This window comes from Ailuropoda melanoleuca, chromosome 17, assembly GCF_002007445.2.
Source record: "Ailuropoda melanoleuca isolate Jingjing chromosome 17, ASM200744v2, whole genome shotgun sequence".
In the NCBI taxonomy this organism is placed as follows: Eukaryota; Metazoa; Chordata; class Mammalia; order Carnivora; family Ursidae; genus Ailuropoda; species Ailuropoda melanoleuca.
Window position 1 is genome coordinate 25,902,090 of NC_048234.1, and position 20,636 is coordinate 25,922,725.

The window sequence follows — 20,636 nt, forward strand, 5'->3', positions numbered from 1 at the left end:
CTGAATGTAGTGGTCTTGATGACTGCCGGTGGCCTCTCCAACAGCAGAGAAAGCCGTTATTCACAACTAGCACCATTGCGGGTCTAAACACTTTTACGTTTCTCATTCTCTTTTTCTTTTCCCTTTTGAAATTGGTCATCCATTTTGAACTAGTCAGAAAATCATTTTCAAAAGAAAGAAGTGAACTGAACGCCCTTAAGAAATCCATGTAAATAAAAATATGAACAGAGAAACCTACCAGTCCTGTCAAAACGAGTATTTCTGTGGCGAAGCTTTCTCTTCAAGGGAGGGATTTTCAAATCTAACAGATGTTTGGAAACAAGAACAGCTGTGACCAAGAAATAAATGAGGTGATTCGTGCTAAATAAACTTTTCAAGTCAACTGGGTTCCAGAGACAAAAGTTGGCAGTGGGTACAAAGTGCTTGTGGTAACAAAGCAATGGCTGGTGTGCCCAGCATGTGCGTGACACGCAGAAAGTGAGAAAGCGCTTTCCGAAAACATCAGGGAAGTATGAAGACAAAGCTCATTCTTACACGTTTAAAAAGAGTTTCTGAAAGTGTGGTCCATGGACCACTCTGGTTGGAATCATTGGGATTTATTTTCCCCAAGATTTATTTTTGAGAGAGAGAGACAGAGAGAGAGAGAGAGCCAGCAAGCAGGGGGTAAGCGCAGAAGAAGAGGGAGCAAGAGAATCTCAAGGAGACTCCCTGCTGAGCGTGGAGCCCTACACGGGGCTGGATCCCAAGAGCCTGAGATCATGACCTGAGCCGAAATCTAGAGTAGATGCTTAACTGACTGAGCTGCTCAGGTTCCCCGGCATCACTGGGATTTTGGTTTCAAGGACAGTTTCCTGCACCCCAGGCCAGGTACACGGAATCAGGATTATTCAGGGGAATCCGTGTCTCCTACGCATTCTTAGGCATGCTGAAGTGTGATAACTACATGCCTATTTTCAATGTTTTGTGTGTCACAGTGGTCAAGAAGTTAGCTAAGCAAATCTCAGAGGAGCATAGTTAATCTATCCTTTGAAATCTTCGCTTGGTATCGATGGGCTGTCTAAAAGTCGGGGACAGTGGTTCTCCGAAAAGGATTGCTTTATCATAATGGATTACTCGGCTCTATGTTTTTTTCTGATGTTTGCTGTTTATATGCAAGGCCACACTTTCCCACCTTGGAGCTGAGCAATTCTAAAGCAAATTTAATCAATGTGGAGGACTGACCAATTGAGATCAATAAAACTTTCCCCTCACTAGTACTTTCTTCCACGAATGCTAGCTAGGTAATTGTTTGAAAGTCAGTGCTTTGTTCTCTCTATGCTGACATGACATGGAGGAATCAAGCAGCAAACTGGAAGACAGCAGTATTTTATTCTGAACTTTCCTAAATAGATGAAGCTACTCCAGCCTTGTGGAACTTGGGAGACAATGGCACAGGTATCTATATTGCAATATCTTTAATATAGTCCACAGAGGGAACTGTTTGCAATATAAAAATTACAAAATTGCAATTCAATAATTATAGGCATTAGCATATATATAATATATATCTTATATATATTATATATATGATTTTATTAAATTAGTCATTTAAATTGATTTCATTAAATTGAAAAATATGAATTCAATATATATAAGATATACTAATGTAATATAATACATAATATAATATTAATATATAAAATATATTTTAAAAATTCTATTTACAATCTATCTATATACTATATATTAATATATTACTATAATTATATAAAATATATAAATTAATATAATATATTAATATATAATAAATATATGTATAAATTTGAGTATATATAAATTAAATGTAATATATACATACACCTACAAACACACTGTCTCATAAAATTATCCCTTTTACTGACTTCCCTTCAATACTATGCAGACTGATTCTTTTCTGTGTTGAGTAACATAAAAGAGGGTCAAATACTAGCTTTTTCTTTGTCATTCATGCTGATCCTCACTTTGGATCCAGTTTTTGATGGAAAAGGAGAACAGGAGCAACAGAGTCATTATATTGCCATTTTGTGGGTAATTAACATACGCTCTTCCACTGAACAGATTCTTGGGAGGAATGCCACACTCAAGTACTTTGTTTTCTGGGCTCGAAACACTTTGTACGTTTATCACAGCACACAGCACAGCGACCTTCTCATTATCTGTATTCATGGCTATGTTTTAATCTCCATTATAGAATCTAGGGCAGGGCCATGTCTTGCTCATTCTCTAGCAGTCCTATGCATACAGTGGACGCTCAATAAATGTTAACTTAGAAAAGTTACAGAAACAACACTTTATAAATAAAGCTCTCAATATCCTTTGTCTGTACAAGATGTTTCCAACTTTCTTTCCTTCCCTTCTGGGAAAGTTACAAAACAGAATCAAGTTTTGACATGCTAATTTCTTATAGAAAATTCTAGAAAAGAGACAAGGTAAGATGAAATTAATGGAAACTGAAATGGATACTTGAAGTCAGCAGGCTTGATATTTGTTTCCTTCTTTCTCACTTGACATTCCAATTATGTCTAAATCATACTGGGATACAAACCACTGAGATCAATTACGTCCTTTCAGCAGATCTCATAGAGATAAATGATAGGGCTGTGACATCCTTCAGCCATAGATGAAAATCTCAAGCAGCAGAACAGAGCATTAGTAACCATTGCATAGAGTGATACACCCTAGGGAATACAGACTACACCTGGATTTCTAAAATGGCTAGTTTTCTGGTGACTTCCACCTGATTTTGGTCATTTGGATTTGCACTTGGAGAGAAACTTCTGTTACATCTGTGCTAGGATGGAGTGATATAATGTGAAGCCATGCAACATATATGTCCTTAATCATCTCCTCTTTGTTTTCCATTTATGCCTTTATTTCAGCTAATCAAAAAATGTAGGGAACTTTATTAGGCTCCCGTTAAACAGGGAAAATCAGATTTTTTATCTGATTTATTTGATTTACTTATCTATTTCTGTCCTCAGGAGCAAGCCATTCCTCAGTGCTTCTCCACAATATCTAATACAAATTCCACTGACACATAAGAATGGGAAGAGTCTATTGGTATCTGCCCCCTGATAAATTCCCAAAAGTTATCAACAGACTACTTAAGACCTCTAAGGCTTTCTGCTACCATAGGCTCTGCTTCTCGTCCTAGGCTCTCTAAAAATGGTAAATCCAGATCATTATTTACGGGAAGAAGATCCCAAAATAAATGTAAGGATCGGCAATAAAATCCAGATGAACGAGGAGCACATCTCAGAATGCACATTCATTCAGATGCCTTTTTCACGCTGACATTTTTCATCTGTGCGGCACTTTCTCACTGACTGATAAATGAGGAGCTAGACCACGTTTCTCTGCAATCTGAAACCTAGATTATGAATTTTCAAGCAATCTCTGACTTTAACTGCAGGCACCTATCGCCTGAAAGGTGTTCCTGACAATGGGTGATGCTGGTCAGCTGGCTTGGTCAGCAGCAAAAAGTGGAATCTTAGTATTTGAAAATGTAGGTAACCAAATCTAATACCCCGTGGGTTGGCATTAATCTGTTTCTGTTTGCAGTATTTAGTCATTCATGATTCAGAAAAAAATTTTTGATAAGATTTTTAAGGAATGAAATTAGTTAGGGAAAGTGACTTGTGACTCATTTTAAACTATGACAGATGAGAAATAGAAAATCTAGTACGACAATAAGGGGAAAAGAGATTGGCCGTTTCTTTTGGGGAACTTGTGCCATGGGGCAGAGACAGAGAAGAAGGCAAAGGTAAGAATTTAATTGCAAATGCCTCCCAGTTTATCCAAATCCATTTGCGTTGGGATAGATATGGCCTGTCTTCCTCCACTTGAAGTAATCTCATCTACAAAAGTTAATTAGTTTTGCCAATTACAGTTTGCTTCCAAGTGATGCCCTTTCAAATTCATATTCTTGGAAGGTGGTTAATAACAGGGAATTTAAAGGCAAAATATCAAGTTCACAAAAGTTAAAATAGAAGGTGTGTAAATTTCATTCACTTCTTTAAGATTAGAAAATGAAAAGCTTTAGAGCTGAATATACACATTTACATGTCCTTGGACCTGTATTATTTACTTAACCATCTGTAATGAGTTGAAAACATTTTAAAGCATATTTAAATTACCAAAATAACTGAAAAATAAAAATCAATGATTCCAAACTCTGATTCAGGTTTTGTAAATAAGGTGTGTGTGTGTTTTCTATAATCAATTTCATATGCACAGTTACACCCATTTATTTATACAGGTTTGTCTATATGAACACATAGTTATACATTTATATTTATTTGTAGTGAAATATGTCCCAACTCTGTTGGACTTTTTGGGAATCAAAGAAGAAATTCTTGGTGAATGAAGCTGAGATGGGCTCGTTTTGGTTTGTTTTCTTGGTTTTTTTCAGCATAAAGAATATACACTCTGGCAAAATAATGTTCTTTGGAAGTGCTTTTTTAAATTGGCTGCCTGTGTGTGGCTAGATAACTTCTTAATTCAAGCTAAATAAACATGATTAATTCTGGCAGTCATTCTGATGGCCCAGAGAAATGTCATGAATTCATTTGATCAAGATAAATTTATAATTGCTTTCCTGGAGCAAGAGCATACTTTTATCGTAACAACCAATAAAATAAATAAATACAGATTTATATATTTGGATTGGCAACTACAAAACTTCTCTTAAAATTTCTATTTTTCTTAATCATTGTTCCTAAGTGTTTCTTAAAATTAAGTTTCAATTTTCATTATTCCCAAGGTAAGAAATTATATCTCAATTCTTTATCTTCATGCTAGTTAATTCTTTGATAATCAATCATGGTTTATATGTTCGCACAGATACCATGTAGATTATGCTTTTGCCTATTTCGGTCGTAAAATAATCAGAACTAAAACTAAACTTTGGTTTTAAAATTAAATTGCTGATTAAAGTTAAAAGGGCATGATATTTCTGACTCTTCGTTTGGGCAGAAGGGAATCTACATGACACCTGAAACTAATATTATACTGTGTGTTAACTAATGGGAATTTAAATAAAAACTTCAAAAACGAAACTTAAAAAAAAAAAAGAAACCCACATTGGGCAGGTTGGACATTGGTCTACAGCCAGGAATGCATTCATTTTATCTTTTGGGAATACACGGAATAATGCAAAAAATTAAGAAATTATAATGCAAAGGGGAAGTTAAAGGGAACTCAAGTGCTCTCATAAGTAAAAGACAGTATCACTGAAGTACTCCATAAGGAACATGAAGGCACATACCACAAAATCCGTTTAAGTGAATTTTTATAACAGCCCAGAAAGAATCCTGGCCTAGGATTGTGGGCAAGCACATAATTGCTCTGTGTATCCGTCCCCTCAGTTAAATAATATAGAGACACCTGCCCCTCCCGCCCAAGCAGTAAACCGTGTAACATTTCTCCTATATACACAACAGAATCGGGAAGAGCAACTAATAAAAAAATTGTAACATTTTCAAAGTATACAACCCACAAGAAGGACAAAAAGTAGGCCCTGGGTCCAGACCTTCATTGTGTACAGACCCAGAAAACCTGAAATACGGAGATGAACAGCTCACTTTTCCATGAATTTTCTGAAAAGGAAATGTGCATTCTGAATGCAAACTTGTATGTACTTTGTGGAAACATAATACAATAATTACAAGCACTAGGAAGCCAAAAAGTAAGCCAAAGCTAAAAACTGTAAGTTTTTTAGTTATTTTTGAAAAAGGAAAATGTTGCTATATTTAAATGAATGAGAACTATGACTAAATTTTTAATAAAAGCAAAGTGCAGTTGAGGATTCTGAGCTCTGGTTGGTAATCGACATAGAGGTGTTTGGGCAAATGCTCTTTTCCATTTTTTAGCTAGAGAAATGGACCAACATTTAAAACAAAAAGAGAAGATAAAAGTAACTTAAATTTACCAGGAAGCAAACTCCAATTCCATGCTTATGAATATTGATTTTTTTTTTCCATATAGAAAGCTTTAAGGGGGCCTGAAATCACTGTCACTGTTTGCTGTGTTAGCTGGAGGGCCCATGACTCCTATATTTAGGTTCATACGCTTTCCAGGGCAGGGTGCTGTGTTAATGGCTACCTGGCAGACAGGTGGGGCAGGGAGTGTCCTGCACTCGGCAAGCTCACTGGTCACTCACTATTATCATTACACGCTTGTCTACTTACTAGACTTCCTAGGGTAGGAAGAGTTGTTATGCTTTTTCCCATCTCAGTGCATGGCCCCCAGTAGGCACTTTGTGTATGTTTGTAAAAGGGATGAAAAAATATCCCATCTCTTTTGGGGCTCCTTTTTCCCACCAGGTTCACGTGTTAGGAGAATTGATTAGGGGAGGAAGTTCCTTATTTAAAAAGTCAATGACTGGGGGCGCCTGGCTGTCTCAGTCAGAAGAGCATGCGACTCTTAATCTTGGGGTCATGAGTTCGAGCCCCATGTTGGGTGGGGGATTTCTTAAATAAATAAAAACTTTTTAAAAAAGTAAAAATAAATAAAAATTCAATGACTCCTCCTGAATTTTCCTCTTTAAACTCATTCACACCTTGGGATGAGTTCCTTTGATCTAATAATATGCAAGAGTGCTTGGATTTTACCATTCACTGGGTGGGACCTCAGATTGGCAGGGAAGGCTGGGAAGGGAAGTCCTCCATGGGGTTGGGGCTTTGGACTGTTGAAAGTTGCAATAGGGGATAGACAGACCAAGGGAAGTGCATGGGCAGGAGGCCAGGAAGGGTGTAGAGAGGACCAGAGAGGTTCGAGGCTCTGCTTTCTGAGCCGATCTAGAAGGATTTGACAGCACAGGCCACCAAAAGTTTTGGTAAACCTTTGGCCTTTGTGAGCATGCAGCAGTTTGGTGAAGCTGGTGTTTGGAGGCTGAGCCTGGAAGCTGCACATCCCAGCTTCTCCCAAGGTACTCACAGGAACCACAGGGTCCAGACACGCTGGGCTTTATGTGTTCAAGCCTAGTCCCTGCTTCTTCTTAGCAGGAGGAGCAAAAGAGAAAAGAAATGAAGAGAAGAGAAAGGATACCAAGTGCTATGATCCTTCCTTCCCTTTTGTCTTCCTTATTAGTTTAGTCTAGTGGGGCTGTCATGGAATTTCTCACTTCATAGGACATCTAGAATATGTCCCCCTGCTCTTCCCCACCACCTTCCCAGACCAAATGTCTCCATCAACTGATATCAACTTCCAGAGTTTGAAACACAGGCTTTGTACTCAAAGGTCTCTTATGGGGCCTGGCAAATTACCTACCCGCCTTCTTCTGAATATTTATGCCCAAATGCCAGGATGTCAGATGCCCGTCCACTCCCATCACAGACAACAACAGGCACGGGAGGGGTGTCTCGAAGGTACTCCAAGACAATCGAGATCACATTGGGTCCTCCTTCCACAATGAGCGCCACCACCGGAACGCCTTGACCGATTCCTGCATAAAAAAGGAAAAGAAAAGAAAAAAAAGAGAAAAGAACACAAAGCCAGCAAACCAAAGAAACAAAAAGGGAAACAAAAAGCACAAACTAAAATTACTGAGCACTGGGGAGATCACAACATATGAAGGGATAAAATACGGAGCAAAAATTCTACAGAAAATCCTTTTGCAGAATCTTCCCACCAGAGAGTCTGACTTTGCCCTCTCCACAGAGCTCCCAGGGTGCTGAGGCTGGTGAAGGCACCCACCCCCGTACTTTACAGGGGCTGGTGCATAGGGCGAGGAGGGAGAGGAAGGAATCGGTTAGTAGATGAAGCCCTGAGCCAGCAACTGAAGGACTGGAAGCTAAATGTGACCTTAAGCAAGTCTGCTATGTACCCAGTGGTTCAGTTTCTTACATGAAAAATGGGAATTTAAAACAGGCCAGATCCCTGACGTCATCACAGGGCTAACTAGGAAAATGCCTGAATGGTTCTCTTTATTAAAGACTATCAAAATCAGCTAGGGGCATATTTGCACTTGTGGAGTCAACTACTGGCTACATTAGGGGTCCATCTATATCTGACCATAAATGACCTGCTTGATTATGGGTTCTTAACAGCATAACAGTCATGATTAAGAACCCAGGAGACATGACATCTGCCACCTGACATTACTGTGTCCTTCACCACTGAGCAAGGTGCCAGGCATATGGTGGGGAGTCCAGAAACAGTGGTTGAATTCAGTTGTTGAATTCAAGGGTGTCACAGACCTTTTCTAAAGTATTTAAGCTATTAATGGTGAGCTAGAAGATGTAAAAATTGCTCTAACATCGGCACTCACATAGGGTTCAACCAAACTTATTAAAGACACGTATTAAAAACGAATGATCATGAGAGACACAATGAAAAAGAAATGAAGTTCGTTTTCAAGTGACCTCTCAAGTGTCATCATGGTTCATCAAATAACTTTTTTTTTTTGCTTATTTTGGTATCACACTGCATTTTCTCACTCTTCACCTTCCCAGAATAGTTAGGGAATTGAGCAGTACCATAAAAACGAGATGGTTTTGTACGGAGCAGTTATCTTAAAAAAGAAACAATCAAGATTCTGTACCACTTCTGTAAATATGAACTAAAAAAAAAAGCCTTTAGTCATCTCAGTTTTCCCCTTTCCCCCTCTTGCTGGGTTTTCCTTTTTCTTTTATCCAGAAACTGCTGCCCTGTGAGAAATAATAGTATGAGGTTTGCTCCGTTAATAAGAGATTGTATTTGACTTGGGTGACCTGTTACACTTCTACAGTATTATTAGTATCCTGGGGGTCTCTCTTTTCTAAGTCAGTGTTTTTCATGGTTTGATTTTCATCCTAAAGGAATGGTCCAAAATGTCAGTTACACAAAAATGGGTGCTGTTTTTAAGTAAACATTTTAAAAATGTAAAAAAAAATGACAACTGTGGGTCCCAAGATTCCTTTTTGTGCTCCAGAAGGAATTAGAAGAGAGTGATGACCCGTGGGGCCATTTGATGTTTCTGTGGATGGAGAAGGTTTGAGAATTCCTCCTTCAAATCCAAGACGGGGGAAGCAAAATGTCAGTGCTGCTCCCCTTTGGTTCAAAGGCCCTAAATGATTCAGACAAAATGTCCCTTCAAAACGCTATTTACGTGTCTATGAAGGAGACATTTTCCCCACAGCTGATCAAGAGGTATGGTAAATTCCTGTTGAAAGGCTCTTTGAAAATTAAGGGCTAACTTGAAATGTTAATACAGCACACTTCTTTAGGAAGAGAACTTGCTGACCTAGGGAATACCCACTCCTACATGGGTTTATATATAATATATTTTTTTAAGATTTTATTTATTTATTTGACAGAGATAGAGACAGCCAGGGAGAGAGGGAACACAAGCAGGGGGAGTGGGAGAGGAAGAAGCAGGCTCATAGCAGAAGAGCCTGATGTGGGGCTCGATCCCATATCGCCGGGATCACGCCCTGAGCCGAAGGCAGATGCCTAACCGNCTTAACCACTGTGCCACCCAGGCGCCCCTGTATTTTAATATGTGTTGGAAAAGGGTATCTTTTCCAATGTTTAAAATTTTTATGAGGTATTTCCCAAAGAACTATGTTATTTAATTTTTCCCTTTTCCTTGCATTAGTACATGCTATCGTATTGCTTCATATCAAGGAACAAAATACGCTATACTTGCTGTTTTATACCAAATGATATATTTAGACTCATTCTAGGATCTCCCAAGAGAGGCATTTGCCAAATTCTGATCTTGGGCACTGATTCTGTCAGTGGAATCTTTACTCCAACTCAGAGACCAATCCTGATCCACTCAATGTTCTCATGGAGAAAGAAGTCTTAGAACGGGCCTTCTAAAATTTCCAGTGATCTACAATCTACCAGACAATAGGCGAGATGGCTGGAAACCTCTCTTCCCTTTGAGAGGATACACAGGTGCAAAGGATCAATTTTCATAGGATGACTTGAGAGCAATAAACTGTCAAATGATTTCATATCAATGTATTTATCAATGTACCACATTGTTGTAACCCCTAGAAACACAGAAACATTTTGGATGATCAAATTTCCTATATTTGGAATGAAGCCATTATCAATTACAAGGATGAGAACAACTATATTAATTTATATTATTATTATTATATTATGATCCAGTGCTAAAAATTGGATGAAGTATCAAGATACCATCTCCCTTTTCAAAAGTACTGAATATATCTGGCCTCTAAATTCTCTTCCATTTCCTACAGTGATAATACATGGAAATTTGTTCCATAGACAACAAAAGCTCTTATACTCTAAAATAAAGTACTTTTGAATTTCTTAGTTATGGGAGGTAGAGAATGAGGCTATATGTAAAAATATCACACTTTATGTAAACTAAACCTGCCAGAATATGGTAACATCAAGTCTTTCTGTCAGGACACAACACAGACACACACACAGACACACACAGACACACACACACACACACACACACAAACGGCCTTTGCTTCTGAGAAAAGAAAATGATATCAAATAATCAGTGATGAACAAAAGCAATGGTTTTTAGCCTATGTTTTGGAGACAAGGGTCTCCGAATACTTTTGTGAATCTGATGAAAGCTAGTGACTCTTTCTCCAGAAAAATAAACACACATAAGGATAGTCAAAAAATGCATCTATGCAATTTCAAGGTTTTATGAATCTTCGAGAGCAACTCGTGAGAAACCTGAAAATGGACCCTCTACAAAACTCCACCCTAAATTAAACACATTGTTATGGTTGCAAAGAGCATCAGCTTGCGTTATTTTATGAAGCTCACTGAGGCCTGTTCGAGAAGTTCTCAAATGGGTTTTCAAACAAAACTCTATGCCCGAGGGAACTTTATCATACTATTGCTATCCGGTTAGATAGGCTAAACTTACACAATAAACACTGTCTGTAGGATATCACCCTTCCCTTCATCCTCTCCCTCATTTTTCTTTATTTCTTCTTTTTTTTTTTTTTAAGATTTTATTTATTTATTTGACAGAGAGAGACAGCCAGTGAGAGAGGGAACACAAGCAGGGGGAGTGGGAGAGGAAGAAGCAGGCTCCCAGCGGAGGAGCCCGATGTGGGGCTCGATCCCATAACGCCGAGATCACGCCCCCAGCTGAAGGCAGACGCTTAACCACTGTGCCACCCAGGTGCCCCTCTTTATTTCTTCTGTTCACACTTTAGTTTCTAAGTTACACTGGGGACACAGGATATTAAAACTACCCGAGAGAAAGTCACAAATACAAAAGTTAGAGTCTGTAGAATACGACCTCATTAGTAAAGAAAAAGCTTTGTAAACTATCAAGAACAGTACATTTTCTATTAATGACTTAAAGAAAACATTTTTCTTTCTGGAATCCACTAGATAGTCAGCTCGATTCACATGGCCTGCCACTATTTTCTTTATGCCCATAACAAAATTAACATAAATTCCTTTGAAGATAACTGCAAATTTCGATCATGCTCAGCTAAACCTACTAGCCATTCACAAAAAAAAAAAAAAAAGTTCAGATTTACAGGTTTAAAAAATACAACCTCGGGGCGCCTGGGTGGCACAGTGGTTAAGCCTCTGCCTTCGGCTCAGGGCGTGATCCCGGCATTATGGGATCAAGCCCCACATCGGGCTCCTCTGCTAGGAGCCTGCTTCTTCCTCTCCCTCTCCCCATGCTTGTGTTCCCTCTCTCGCTGGCTGTCTCTATCTCTGTCGAATAAATAAAATCCTTAAAAAAATAAATAAAAAAAAATAAAAAATACAACCTCTATTATTCAAGAAACTTTTTTCATTTTATCTAGAGCTCTTGGGGACTTTTTTTTGTGTGTGTGTGTGTGAATACATTTCCTGTGCTTTTCGGGAAAAATACGTTAATTCCTTAGTTGATCAGAATAATTTTTCATTTTCTACCACAACCAAGGGCTTTCAGTAGTTCTCAGAGATTTCCATTAGAATTTAATTTTAGAGTAATGTAGAGTTGCTTAAGCTAGACTTCTGCTTATGCAGAAGATAACCTCTTGGACTTTGGTTACATTTTGTTCTGACTGCTGTGTCCTTTAGCTTGGGCTCCCAATAAGGCAGAAAGTGTCAAAATTGGTTAAGCAAAAACTGGGTTGGGTGTTGTGAGGAAGGGAGGTGGCAAGAATAGGAGAATGTCTTAAAATTCCAAAAGCCCCCGCCTTCTTTCTGCTGACTTGAGATCATATTCCATGACCAGTTCAGGCATTTGTGAAAACATTCAGTCTGTTGTAGTGAAATGCCTGGATAACGTGAGAATTTTGATTGACGTAAATGAACACTTTGGTTTTCTGTCAATATCACCATACGTGATCTGATATGCCTATGGGATTAAGGAATAATTTATTTTCTATCGGGAAATAGTTCATATTTACATGAAGATGGAGCACAGAAGGTTGATCTTAGGTAGACCACAATGACGTAAGCCGCAGATTGTGTGATTATTTCGGTAGAAGCCATTTAGAAAGGAGTGTTCAAACTTTCTGTGAGAGATCACTTCCTGATGATCTTAATGAATTCAAGACTGAGTCTGTCAATGGTGGGTGGGCATTTCTGTCAAGCCCCTGAAACTGTGTAGCAATAACACAAACACAGTTAATTCACTGGCCTTACCACCTTCGGGATTATGTGATTCTTGATGATTTGGAAGTTTATGTGGAGAATTCACATGCTTTGAAATTATGCATACGGTAAGACTTTACCAGTATAGTTTATGCTTCACAATTTCAAAGTTGCATAATTAAAACTGGCATAAAATTGTAAAGCACTGAACATGTCCCCTCATCCAACTTCTCACTTGAATCACCTGGTCTTCGGTTCAACGGTTGACTCTACCAACAGAACACTGATCATTATCTCCTGTAATTGGACTACATAAGAAAGCCATAAAAACTCAGCAACTGCCTAAGATTTTGCATTTTTCAAACAGAACCTTGCACAGACTTGGGGGGCATTAGCGATTACTACAGCGATGGGAGGAGAAGCAGTAAGATGTTTGCCTCATTTTAATGGACACCAATTTGCTACCTACTTGAGCAGTAACGGCTGAAGTTTGCATAATACATAACTTTCAACAGATAGTTTCAGAATGAGATTCCTGATGTTCGTAACTATTTAGTGCTTCTCTTCTATGGTCGGAGAAATTGTGGATAGATTTATGAAAAGTATGTAAATATGGTAATCACTTGTGTTCAACTGACAACACTCAAAACTATTCTTGTTCATTAAGTTTAAGGTGCTTCTTATAATTAGGAAGATTATAACACTTGAATATTCAGGTACAACTATAGAATATTATTGCCCAGAAAGGGAATATTTTAATATGCTGTATTTTGTGAAAGGAAACACAATTGGAAATCATTGAGCTACCAAGGAACAGAGCAAGCCCAAGAAAATATCTAGGGAATGATGTAACAAAATACCTAGGGAATGACATAAGACAAAACATCTAGGGAATGACATAAGAAAATACTTTTTTTCTTCTGGAAAGATCTCTTCAGTCTTCTGTGGAAGGAGATGTTTTGGATATTGCCTTAGTTTTAGAGGTAGAATATACTATCTATTTAAGACAACAGAACTGTAACTGGAATGTGGCTGGCCTTACTTGGGAATGGGTAACAAACCCAATTATCTGTTGGCGAATCCTGGTGATGTAACAATTGGTGAATGCCAAACCCACTGCAAACCACTCCTGTGCGTCATCATAATTACTATACCTTTTTGCCACTAGAATTCTGCACCTCAACTGACGCTTAGGAAAGCACTTGGAGATAGGAAGGGCCACACAAACTATTAGGCAGCGAAAATAAAGCCACATAAAACAAGATGCTTCACTTCTGGATTTATTGTTCTCGAGTGGAAAGGAAATTCCTGGAAAGATGGCTGGGGTCTTTCCCAGTGGTTGGGACTTGCCAATGTATAAATTTCCAATTCCCTTTAGGACTAGGCAGGGGGAAAATGATGCGAATTTCTTAAAGGTCCTTTCCTATCATCACCAATTCCTATGGCAATTCCCTTACTGAAATTTAACTTAATGGGTCCCCTCCATATACAGTCCTTCCTGTTTATAGCTAATGTCAATATGGCAGATAAACACACGTGTGTTTTATCTTGCCATTTAAAATCTCAGCAAATTTGGCCGGAGAGAGGTGGTTGTTAAGACACTACAGATACAGAGTTCAAATTAATGGGAGCTTTCTCAGTGATAAATGATTGAAAGCCGATGGTGTAATCTTTCTTTTCCTGGGGACAGAGAATGCAAAATCTGTCAAATTAATATGGCAAAACCCTTTTTGTCCAGCTTGCTTTCAATATTGTTGAGCTAATCTATTTGTGCATTATCAATGCCACCAGTATTTTCACAGGAAAATGCTGTATTAGCTCCCACTGGCTGGCTTTGATGTTGGAGACTGTCTCGCTTTGATTTTCTGTCAGGCCATCAGACGGCAAAAAACAGACTGGGAGGGTGGACAAGTGGATTAAATGAAGTATCCTGTAGGCCAGCCATGGTACACTGTGGCACGTGTACTGGAAATGCCTGTCATGGCCTCCACGTCTACACTTTCCTATCAGAGAACTGACCCATCCACAGAAGGTTGGCCTTATTTGGCTTCTTTCAAAGCTGGTTGGACTAGAGTTGGATTCCAGACCTGCAGTGGGCCACATTTGCCTTCCTGGAATTGGAGTGGAAACCTCTAGGTCTGGAGCGAGTAACTGAAAAGTGGGTTGGTGGGGAGTGAAGCCTCTACGAGCTGTGGCTCTGGTGGGATCATGAAGGGTGATTAAACAAGCAGAGAAGAGCATATGGAGGAAGAAAGGAAGGGGCAGAGGGTACCATGGAGAAGAGATTATGTGGCTTGAGTGAGGGGGAGTGAAAGGGTGTGCGTGTATGTGTGTGTGTGTGTGTGTGTGTGCGCGTGTGTGAGAAAGAGAGAGAAAGAGACAGACAGGGAGAGAGAGACTTATAATTAGTCATTATTTATAAAACACTTAGAACAGAGTCTGGCACTTGAGAACCATATGGTTAAACAAACACAAATATAAAGCTTTTTATATTTATTAAGCTTATAAAAGATTTCTACTTTAAATACATGTAAATATTCATGAGGATGAAAGAAAAATAAATGCGTTTCATATGTTTAAACCAAAAGGATGCTCTGACAAATAATTTGAAACATGTTTTTCCAAAGTTTGCATGTTCTCTCACACAGGCCAATAATATGCTTAGGAAAACAAATTTTTTATCTTGTATCTAAAAGGCTAAAACTTTCTGATCTGAGGTAGGTGACTCTTTCTTGAAAGGGGTTAGGTGACTTTTTGTATTACCCCCCAAATGCCTTCTACCCTGGGCCTCTCCTCAGGGCTTCAACCAGCTTGGAAAGCCTTTTGAGTTCTGTGGGTTGGACAAAGACGAAAACGCCAAATAACAAAACCCGTAAACAGACTCCAAGTATATTATATGCTAATAAAGTAACTTGGCCTTTGACTTAGTCAATGGGAAACAGTCATTCCCTTATGGCCAGCTCTGATTGAAATATCCTGCTATTAATGTTTGCATGTTGCCAGGACATCCAAGTAACATTCTGTGTGAATCGTTTCAATAGAAAGGGAACAGCCAATCCCAGGGGCTGTGGTGCAAGTATTACTTTCATAAAAGGAAAGAGCCAGCGTTTTCTTTGAGGCCATTGTTTGCAGGCTGTTTTAATGTAATTGATCTAAGTCTACAAGAAAACCCTCCCAAACAAAGCTAGAGTCTTCTTAGTTTCTACTCCGCTCAAAACCCACATCAAAAGGCATCCCTTGCCTTCTCAAATGTAAGGTAATCAGAGTGGTTCTAACTCATTTTACTTTGTAATACTTTGCTTATCCTCCCCTATAAATGCGCCAGGATCTAGGTCCACAGCCCATACAAGTTCCTTTGGCTTCTTGGTGGAATTAGCAGGCAGCAGAGCAGCCCAGGGAATTACGGAATGAACAAAACATGGAAAGACACAGCCCCCAGGGCAGGACAGAGGTGGGAGGAGAGGGAGACAATAGGAAAGAAAAATGTTGCAGGTAATGGCAAAATGGTGGCATGTGTATTAATTTGCCCTTCCAAAAAAAAACCCCTTTGTATTAGTGGGGACAGGCTGCAATTACTTCTTCCTGCCCGTGAAAAGGTCTTTTCTCTCCTTAAGGAATATTCTTCTTGACTTACTCTCTGTGAGGAATCATACTCATCCTGCAGTTCTCGGGTCCAAAGACAAGTCTTCCTGAGCCCTTTCCCCTCTTACCCCACTGGGCAGATCTCATTTGTGTTTCCTAGTAGCATTTGCTTTTTTAAAGGCCCATGCCATGGATATATTTTATAAATTGGTCCATCAATCACTTTGTCATAAATATAAACATTCCCATAGCACCTTTCATCCTGAAGTTTTATCTCATTAACGACAGGATTGGGCACCTCTTCTTTCTATTAGGTGGGTTTGTTGTCGTATTCCCTGCACGCCATACACTGCTCTACACGGGGCAGATACTCACTAAAACTTGGGGAACAGAAGGAAGGCCGGAAGGCAGGGCACGGCATTACCATCAAGTATCTCCTGAGTTCTTACAGGTTAAATGACAATGTAATTGTTTCCACAGAAAGTTTTAGATGTTTTCTGACATAAGCAATTTCCCCTCAATCAATTGGCCCGAGTTCCAGGGCACTGAGATCTGATTTAAATTCTCATGAAATCAGGAATTATTCCAAATGCCTGGTTTCTATGCTCATTGGTATGCTCGTTCCTGTGGCCTACTAGAAGTGCTTCCTGATTTCCCTGCGTCCACAATAATCACAAGCTAGTTATCATCATAAACACAGTTTTCTCTGTAGCCATTGTTAGTGAGTTCCTGCTGCTTATAGACAAAAGCCCACACCTTTCACGTGACAGGCAAGGCTCCTCATGTTCTGGCCCAGCCTCCATCTGCAGCCTCATCTCTCCTCAGAACCCTCTGTTCATCCCAATTCTGGTCTTGTCAGACTATTGTCATGATCCGCCATCTAGGATTCCTAGCCATCCTAATTTTCAGAGGGGAATATCTCTCCCCACTCCTGGTTTCATGAGGAAGAACGAGGTCTTCCAGCTTCTCCAGCGGCCCTGCGCCTAGAGCTGTGTGTGCTGGGGGTGGAGGATGAAGGCTCCTTGTGGGCTGCTGCCTGATTTGGGGGAGCCACTAAGCCCACTTGAGCAACATACTTAAAGTCTTGCCTGCTAACTTGCCCAACAACAAAAACTGATATTTTGAGTCTCATCAAGTACTTTTTTTATTTCTCAAATTGTTCAGAATTTGGATGAGGAAGACAGGTGCTATTTATTGTGGTCTCTCAGAGACCCCCAACTCCATCTTCAAAGTCCAGTTCAAATGTTACTAATTCCTGAGGCACTTCCTAGCTCCCTTAGGTAGTATTAATCATTCATCCCTTTGTAGTCCATTGTTGATTTGTTTTTCTTTTACATAACTTTTGGCAGTTATTTTATTCTGTCTTGCTTTAATGAAAGTTTTACTCACTAGATTTTAAATTTCTTGGCACGGAGCCCCCATCCCCCATTCCTCTTAGGCAACATCCATAGAAGTTAGTTTAAAGATTTTATTTTTATTTATTCGACAGAGATAGAGACAGCCAGCGAGAGAGGGAACACAAGCAGGGGGAGTGGGAGAGGAAGAAGCAGGCTCCTAGTGGAGGAGCCTGATGTGGGGCTCGATCCCATAACGCCGGGATCACACCCTGAGTCGAAGGCAGACGCTTAACCGCTGTGCCACCCAGGTGCCCCCATAGAAGTTAGTTTAAATACTTGTGAAATAAAACAAAATTAAAATGCACAATGTCTGGGGTCTAGACCTTGGGACTAGCACAGCTGAAGGGATGGGAATAAATTGGTGGTTATAAAGGGACTGAGTGCCATATCTCAAAACTATTGATGTGTCCTGCTGATAGTAGAGATGATAGCTATAAATGGCTTAAAAGTGGCCTCATGCTGGCCTTTCATAGGCCTTAACTAATGGGACTCAGCAGTAGTCAGAAACCTAGAGAAGAAGACGCCGAGTCACACAGGGTGCGTGCTCACACTTCACTTGTCCGTTTGGATTAGGTCTGGACGAGTCCAGATTCTTAGTGGCTCAAAGAGCCCATTTCAGTTCAGCTGTCTTGTACTTTTACACGAAGGCTCATTGTTTCTCAGAATTGGACCCAGTTGGAGTGACGAGGTGTCTTGGCCATGGAGGGGGAAAGACGTAAATGAAGGTTTACATTCTTCCCTTTGCTGGAACGGTACCCACGCAGGCTACTGCTTCCTCCAGATGCAATGAATAGGGAACTACATGACTGAAACGGCAGCCGAATTCTGTTCCCTCTGAGGTGACTGATCTGATTCAGCAGTTAAGGTGCTGCAGGCTAGGAGTGACCTTCACTCACCACCAAGGTTATTAAAATAACCGACTGCCCTATCATATATGAGACAAAGGAAGTGTTCTGATTATTTGGGAGCTAGTGATGGCATTTAGTCCAATTTCAGACCAGCAGCTGGGAGAAATGATAAATTTTTGATTATCTTGGCATCTTTTCTAAAAGACAATGTGTCAAGTCTAATCAAATCGTTACCATGCCTAAATGCTCAGTGAGAAATATGAATGACGACGTCACGAGGAAACTTCTTTGCCCTGGTCTCAAGGTTCTCTGTGGACGGAGGTCTATTAGGGTAACACATCTAGCCCCTTGTTCTCCCCTTACTCTTCTCCACATATAAAATTGATTGGTGGTGACTATCCATGTTTCCTGGGTAGATAGAATAAATCTACTCAAAGTCTCCCACTAAAGAGAATTTAGCTTCTTTCTTCCTTTTCCTCCACGGACCAGTGCCATTCAGTGCTGTTAGTAAAGGTGTCTTTTGTAGACACAAATTTCTTCGCTGGTTGGCTGTCTGGAGGCTGAAGTGAGTAGGCAAACCTATTTGGCCCTCAGACTAAGTCATTATTTCCAACAACTTTACCACTAATAAAAATGATATTTTGATCTCCATCTGTCTGACTCTGGTGTCCAACTCTCAGTCAGTTTCAATCTTGTCCCATCAAGGGTGAACTATAATTTATTGGGCTTTCTCAAGCTCCAACACCATGAATTATAATACTGTCATTTCTCTTTCTGGCCTTCACTTCGCAGCAGAGCATCTAACAAACTTGAGCCTCTGGTTCAAACCTGTGAACGTGAAATTATTTTTCAAGTGCAAATATGGCCTTCTCTGAAAGATAATTTTTTATTTATGTTTTTATAGCTCCTCAAAAGGAAACAACGCTAAAAAAGCCTAGTTACAAATGGAGCCCAAACAAGGTCACTTATGAATTTCTGGGTTGTGGTGAATGATCTCATGTAGTGAAGTCCGCTCAGCCAAATGGCTGAAGGCAGTTTCTTTTTCTTTTCGGGGAAGGAGCAGTTGCTGAGCACCTACCAAGTATGGGCAACAGCAAGGCAGGGTGCACTGGCTTACTGAGTCTGCTCCAACAACCCTGTGATAGAGATAGTATTATCCCCATTTTAGGGTTAAATAAACTGAGGCATAGAGAGTAAATTGCCTATCTGAACTGGACTTCAAACAGGGGCCTGTTAGGAAATGCAGAGTCTGCACGCTGTACTCTTCGGGGTTGTCTCTCACTGAGGTGACCAGATGATTTAGCGTGCAAATCCAGGACACGTTTGCAAGCGAAAGGATCATCAATCATTAATAGTTTTCGTGAGATGACAGGTATAAGCCGGAACTATCTGGTCCGGGACAAACCAGTACATAGGATCACTCTACGTTTCTCATGTCTTAGCATCTCAAACTCATTTGTGGAAGATTTTAACCATGGATGCCACCCTCAGATATTCAGAAAGGGGCCCGAGTCTGCTCGCTGTTCTTTTGCTGCATCTCTTCGTGGCTTAATAAGGCCAAGACTCACTATTGCCCCTCTCTGATTCCCTGGGATCAGGCTTCCAGCTCCTTCTAAACCACAGCTATTCATTATCAGAGATATTCCTTCCTGTTAGGTACTCGGAGGGATGAAGCTCCAGGGAAGGATTAGATCATTAAGCAAAGGAAAATACCATCTACGATCCGGCAGCACCTGCATAAATCCTGTAGGGGGAAAATATCGATTTAAAGTTTTTCTCATTCTAGCATATCCTTGATGGTGCTGAAAATAAATCCCTTCTACTTTTCTCCCTTATAAATAAATGCCTCATTACATTCTATCACTCAAACACATTGGAGTGCCGGGATGACAAATCAGCAGACAGTGATGGTCCACGGGCATCCAGTGGTACTTTGGGTCCTTAATCACTCACTCATTATCCTACTCTGTCACGTTCGTGTGAAACAGCCACTTGGCTTATTCCTACTCTGCCACCAAGAATCGTTTGACTGAATAGTAAGTGCTAATACCATCGTTCTAGAAAGGGAGCGGCCCTAATGTTATATATAAGAAAGTGGCCCTCGAAGGACTGTTCTTAAAACCGTAATGCTAATGTACAAAGAACTAGTTTGTGCATTGAAAATTATCACCGAGAGGGGTGTGTAGAAACACCCGTTTCAAGCTCTTAGATCTTCTGATCAGCGTCTGCTCTAGCACATGGCTCTTGATCAGAATCGCCT

The 20,636-nt window shown here is 39.9% G+C and overlaps 1 protein-coding gene across 17 annotated transcripts in view; it reads right to left on the reverse strand.

Annotated features, from left to right (window-relative positions):
• Positions 1–20,636, reverse strand: part of TRPM3 (transient receptor potential cation channel subfamily M member 3) — a 774,831-nt gene that overhangs the window by 175,982 nt on the left and 578,213 nt on the right. For 16 of the 17 annotated variants that reach the window (XM_034646697.1, XM_034646707.1, XM_034646703.1 and 13 more), the window contains one exon: positions 7,288–7,462. In XM_034646697.1, the coding sequence (XP_034502588.1) occupies positions 7,288–7,462 (175 nt within the window). Of the gene's footprint in view, positions 1–7,283; positions 7,463–20,636 lie in introns of those variants that run through there. The other variant, XM_034646713.1, reaches the window with a different exon arrangement.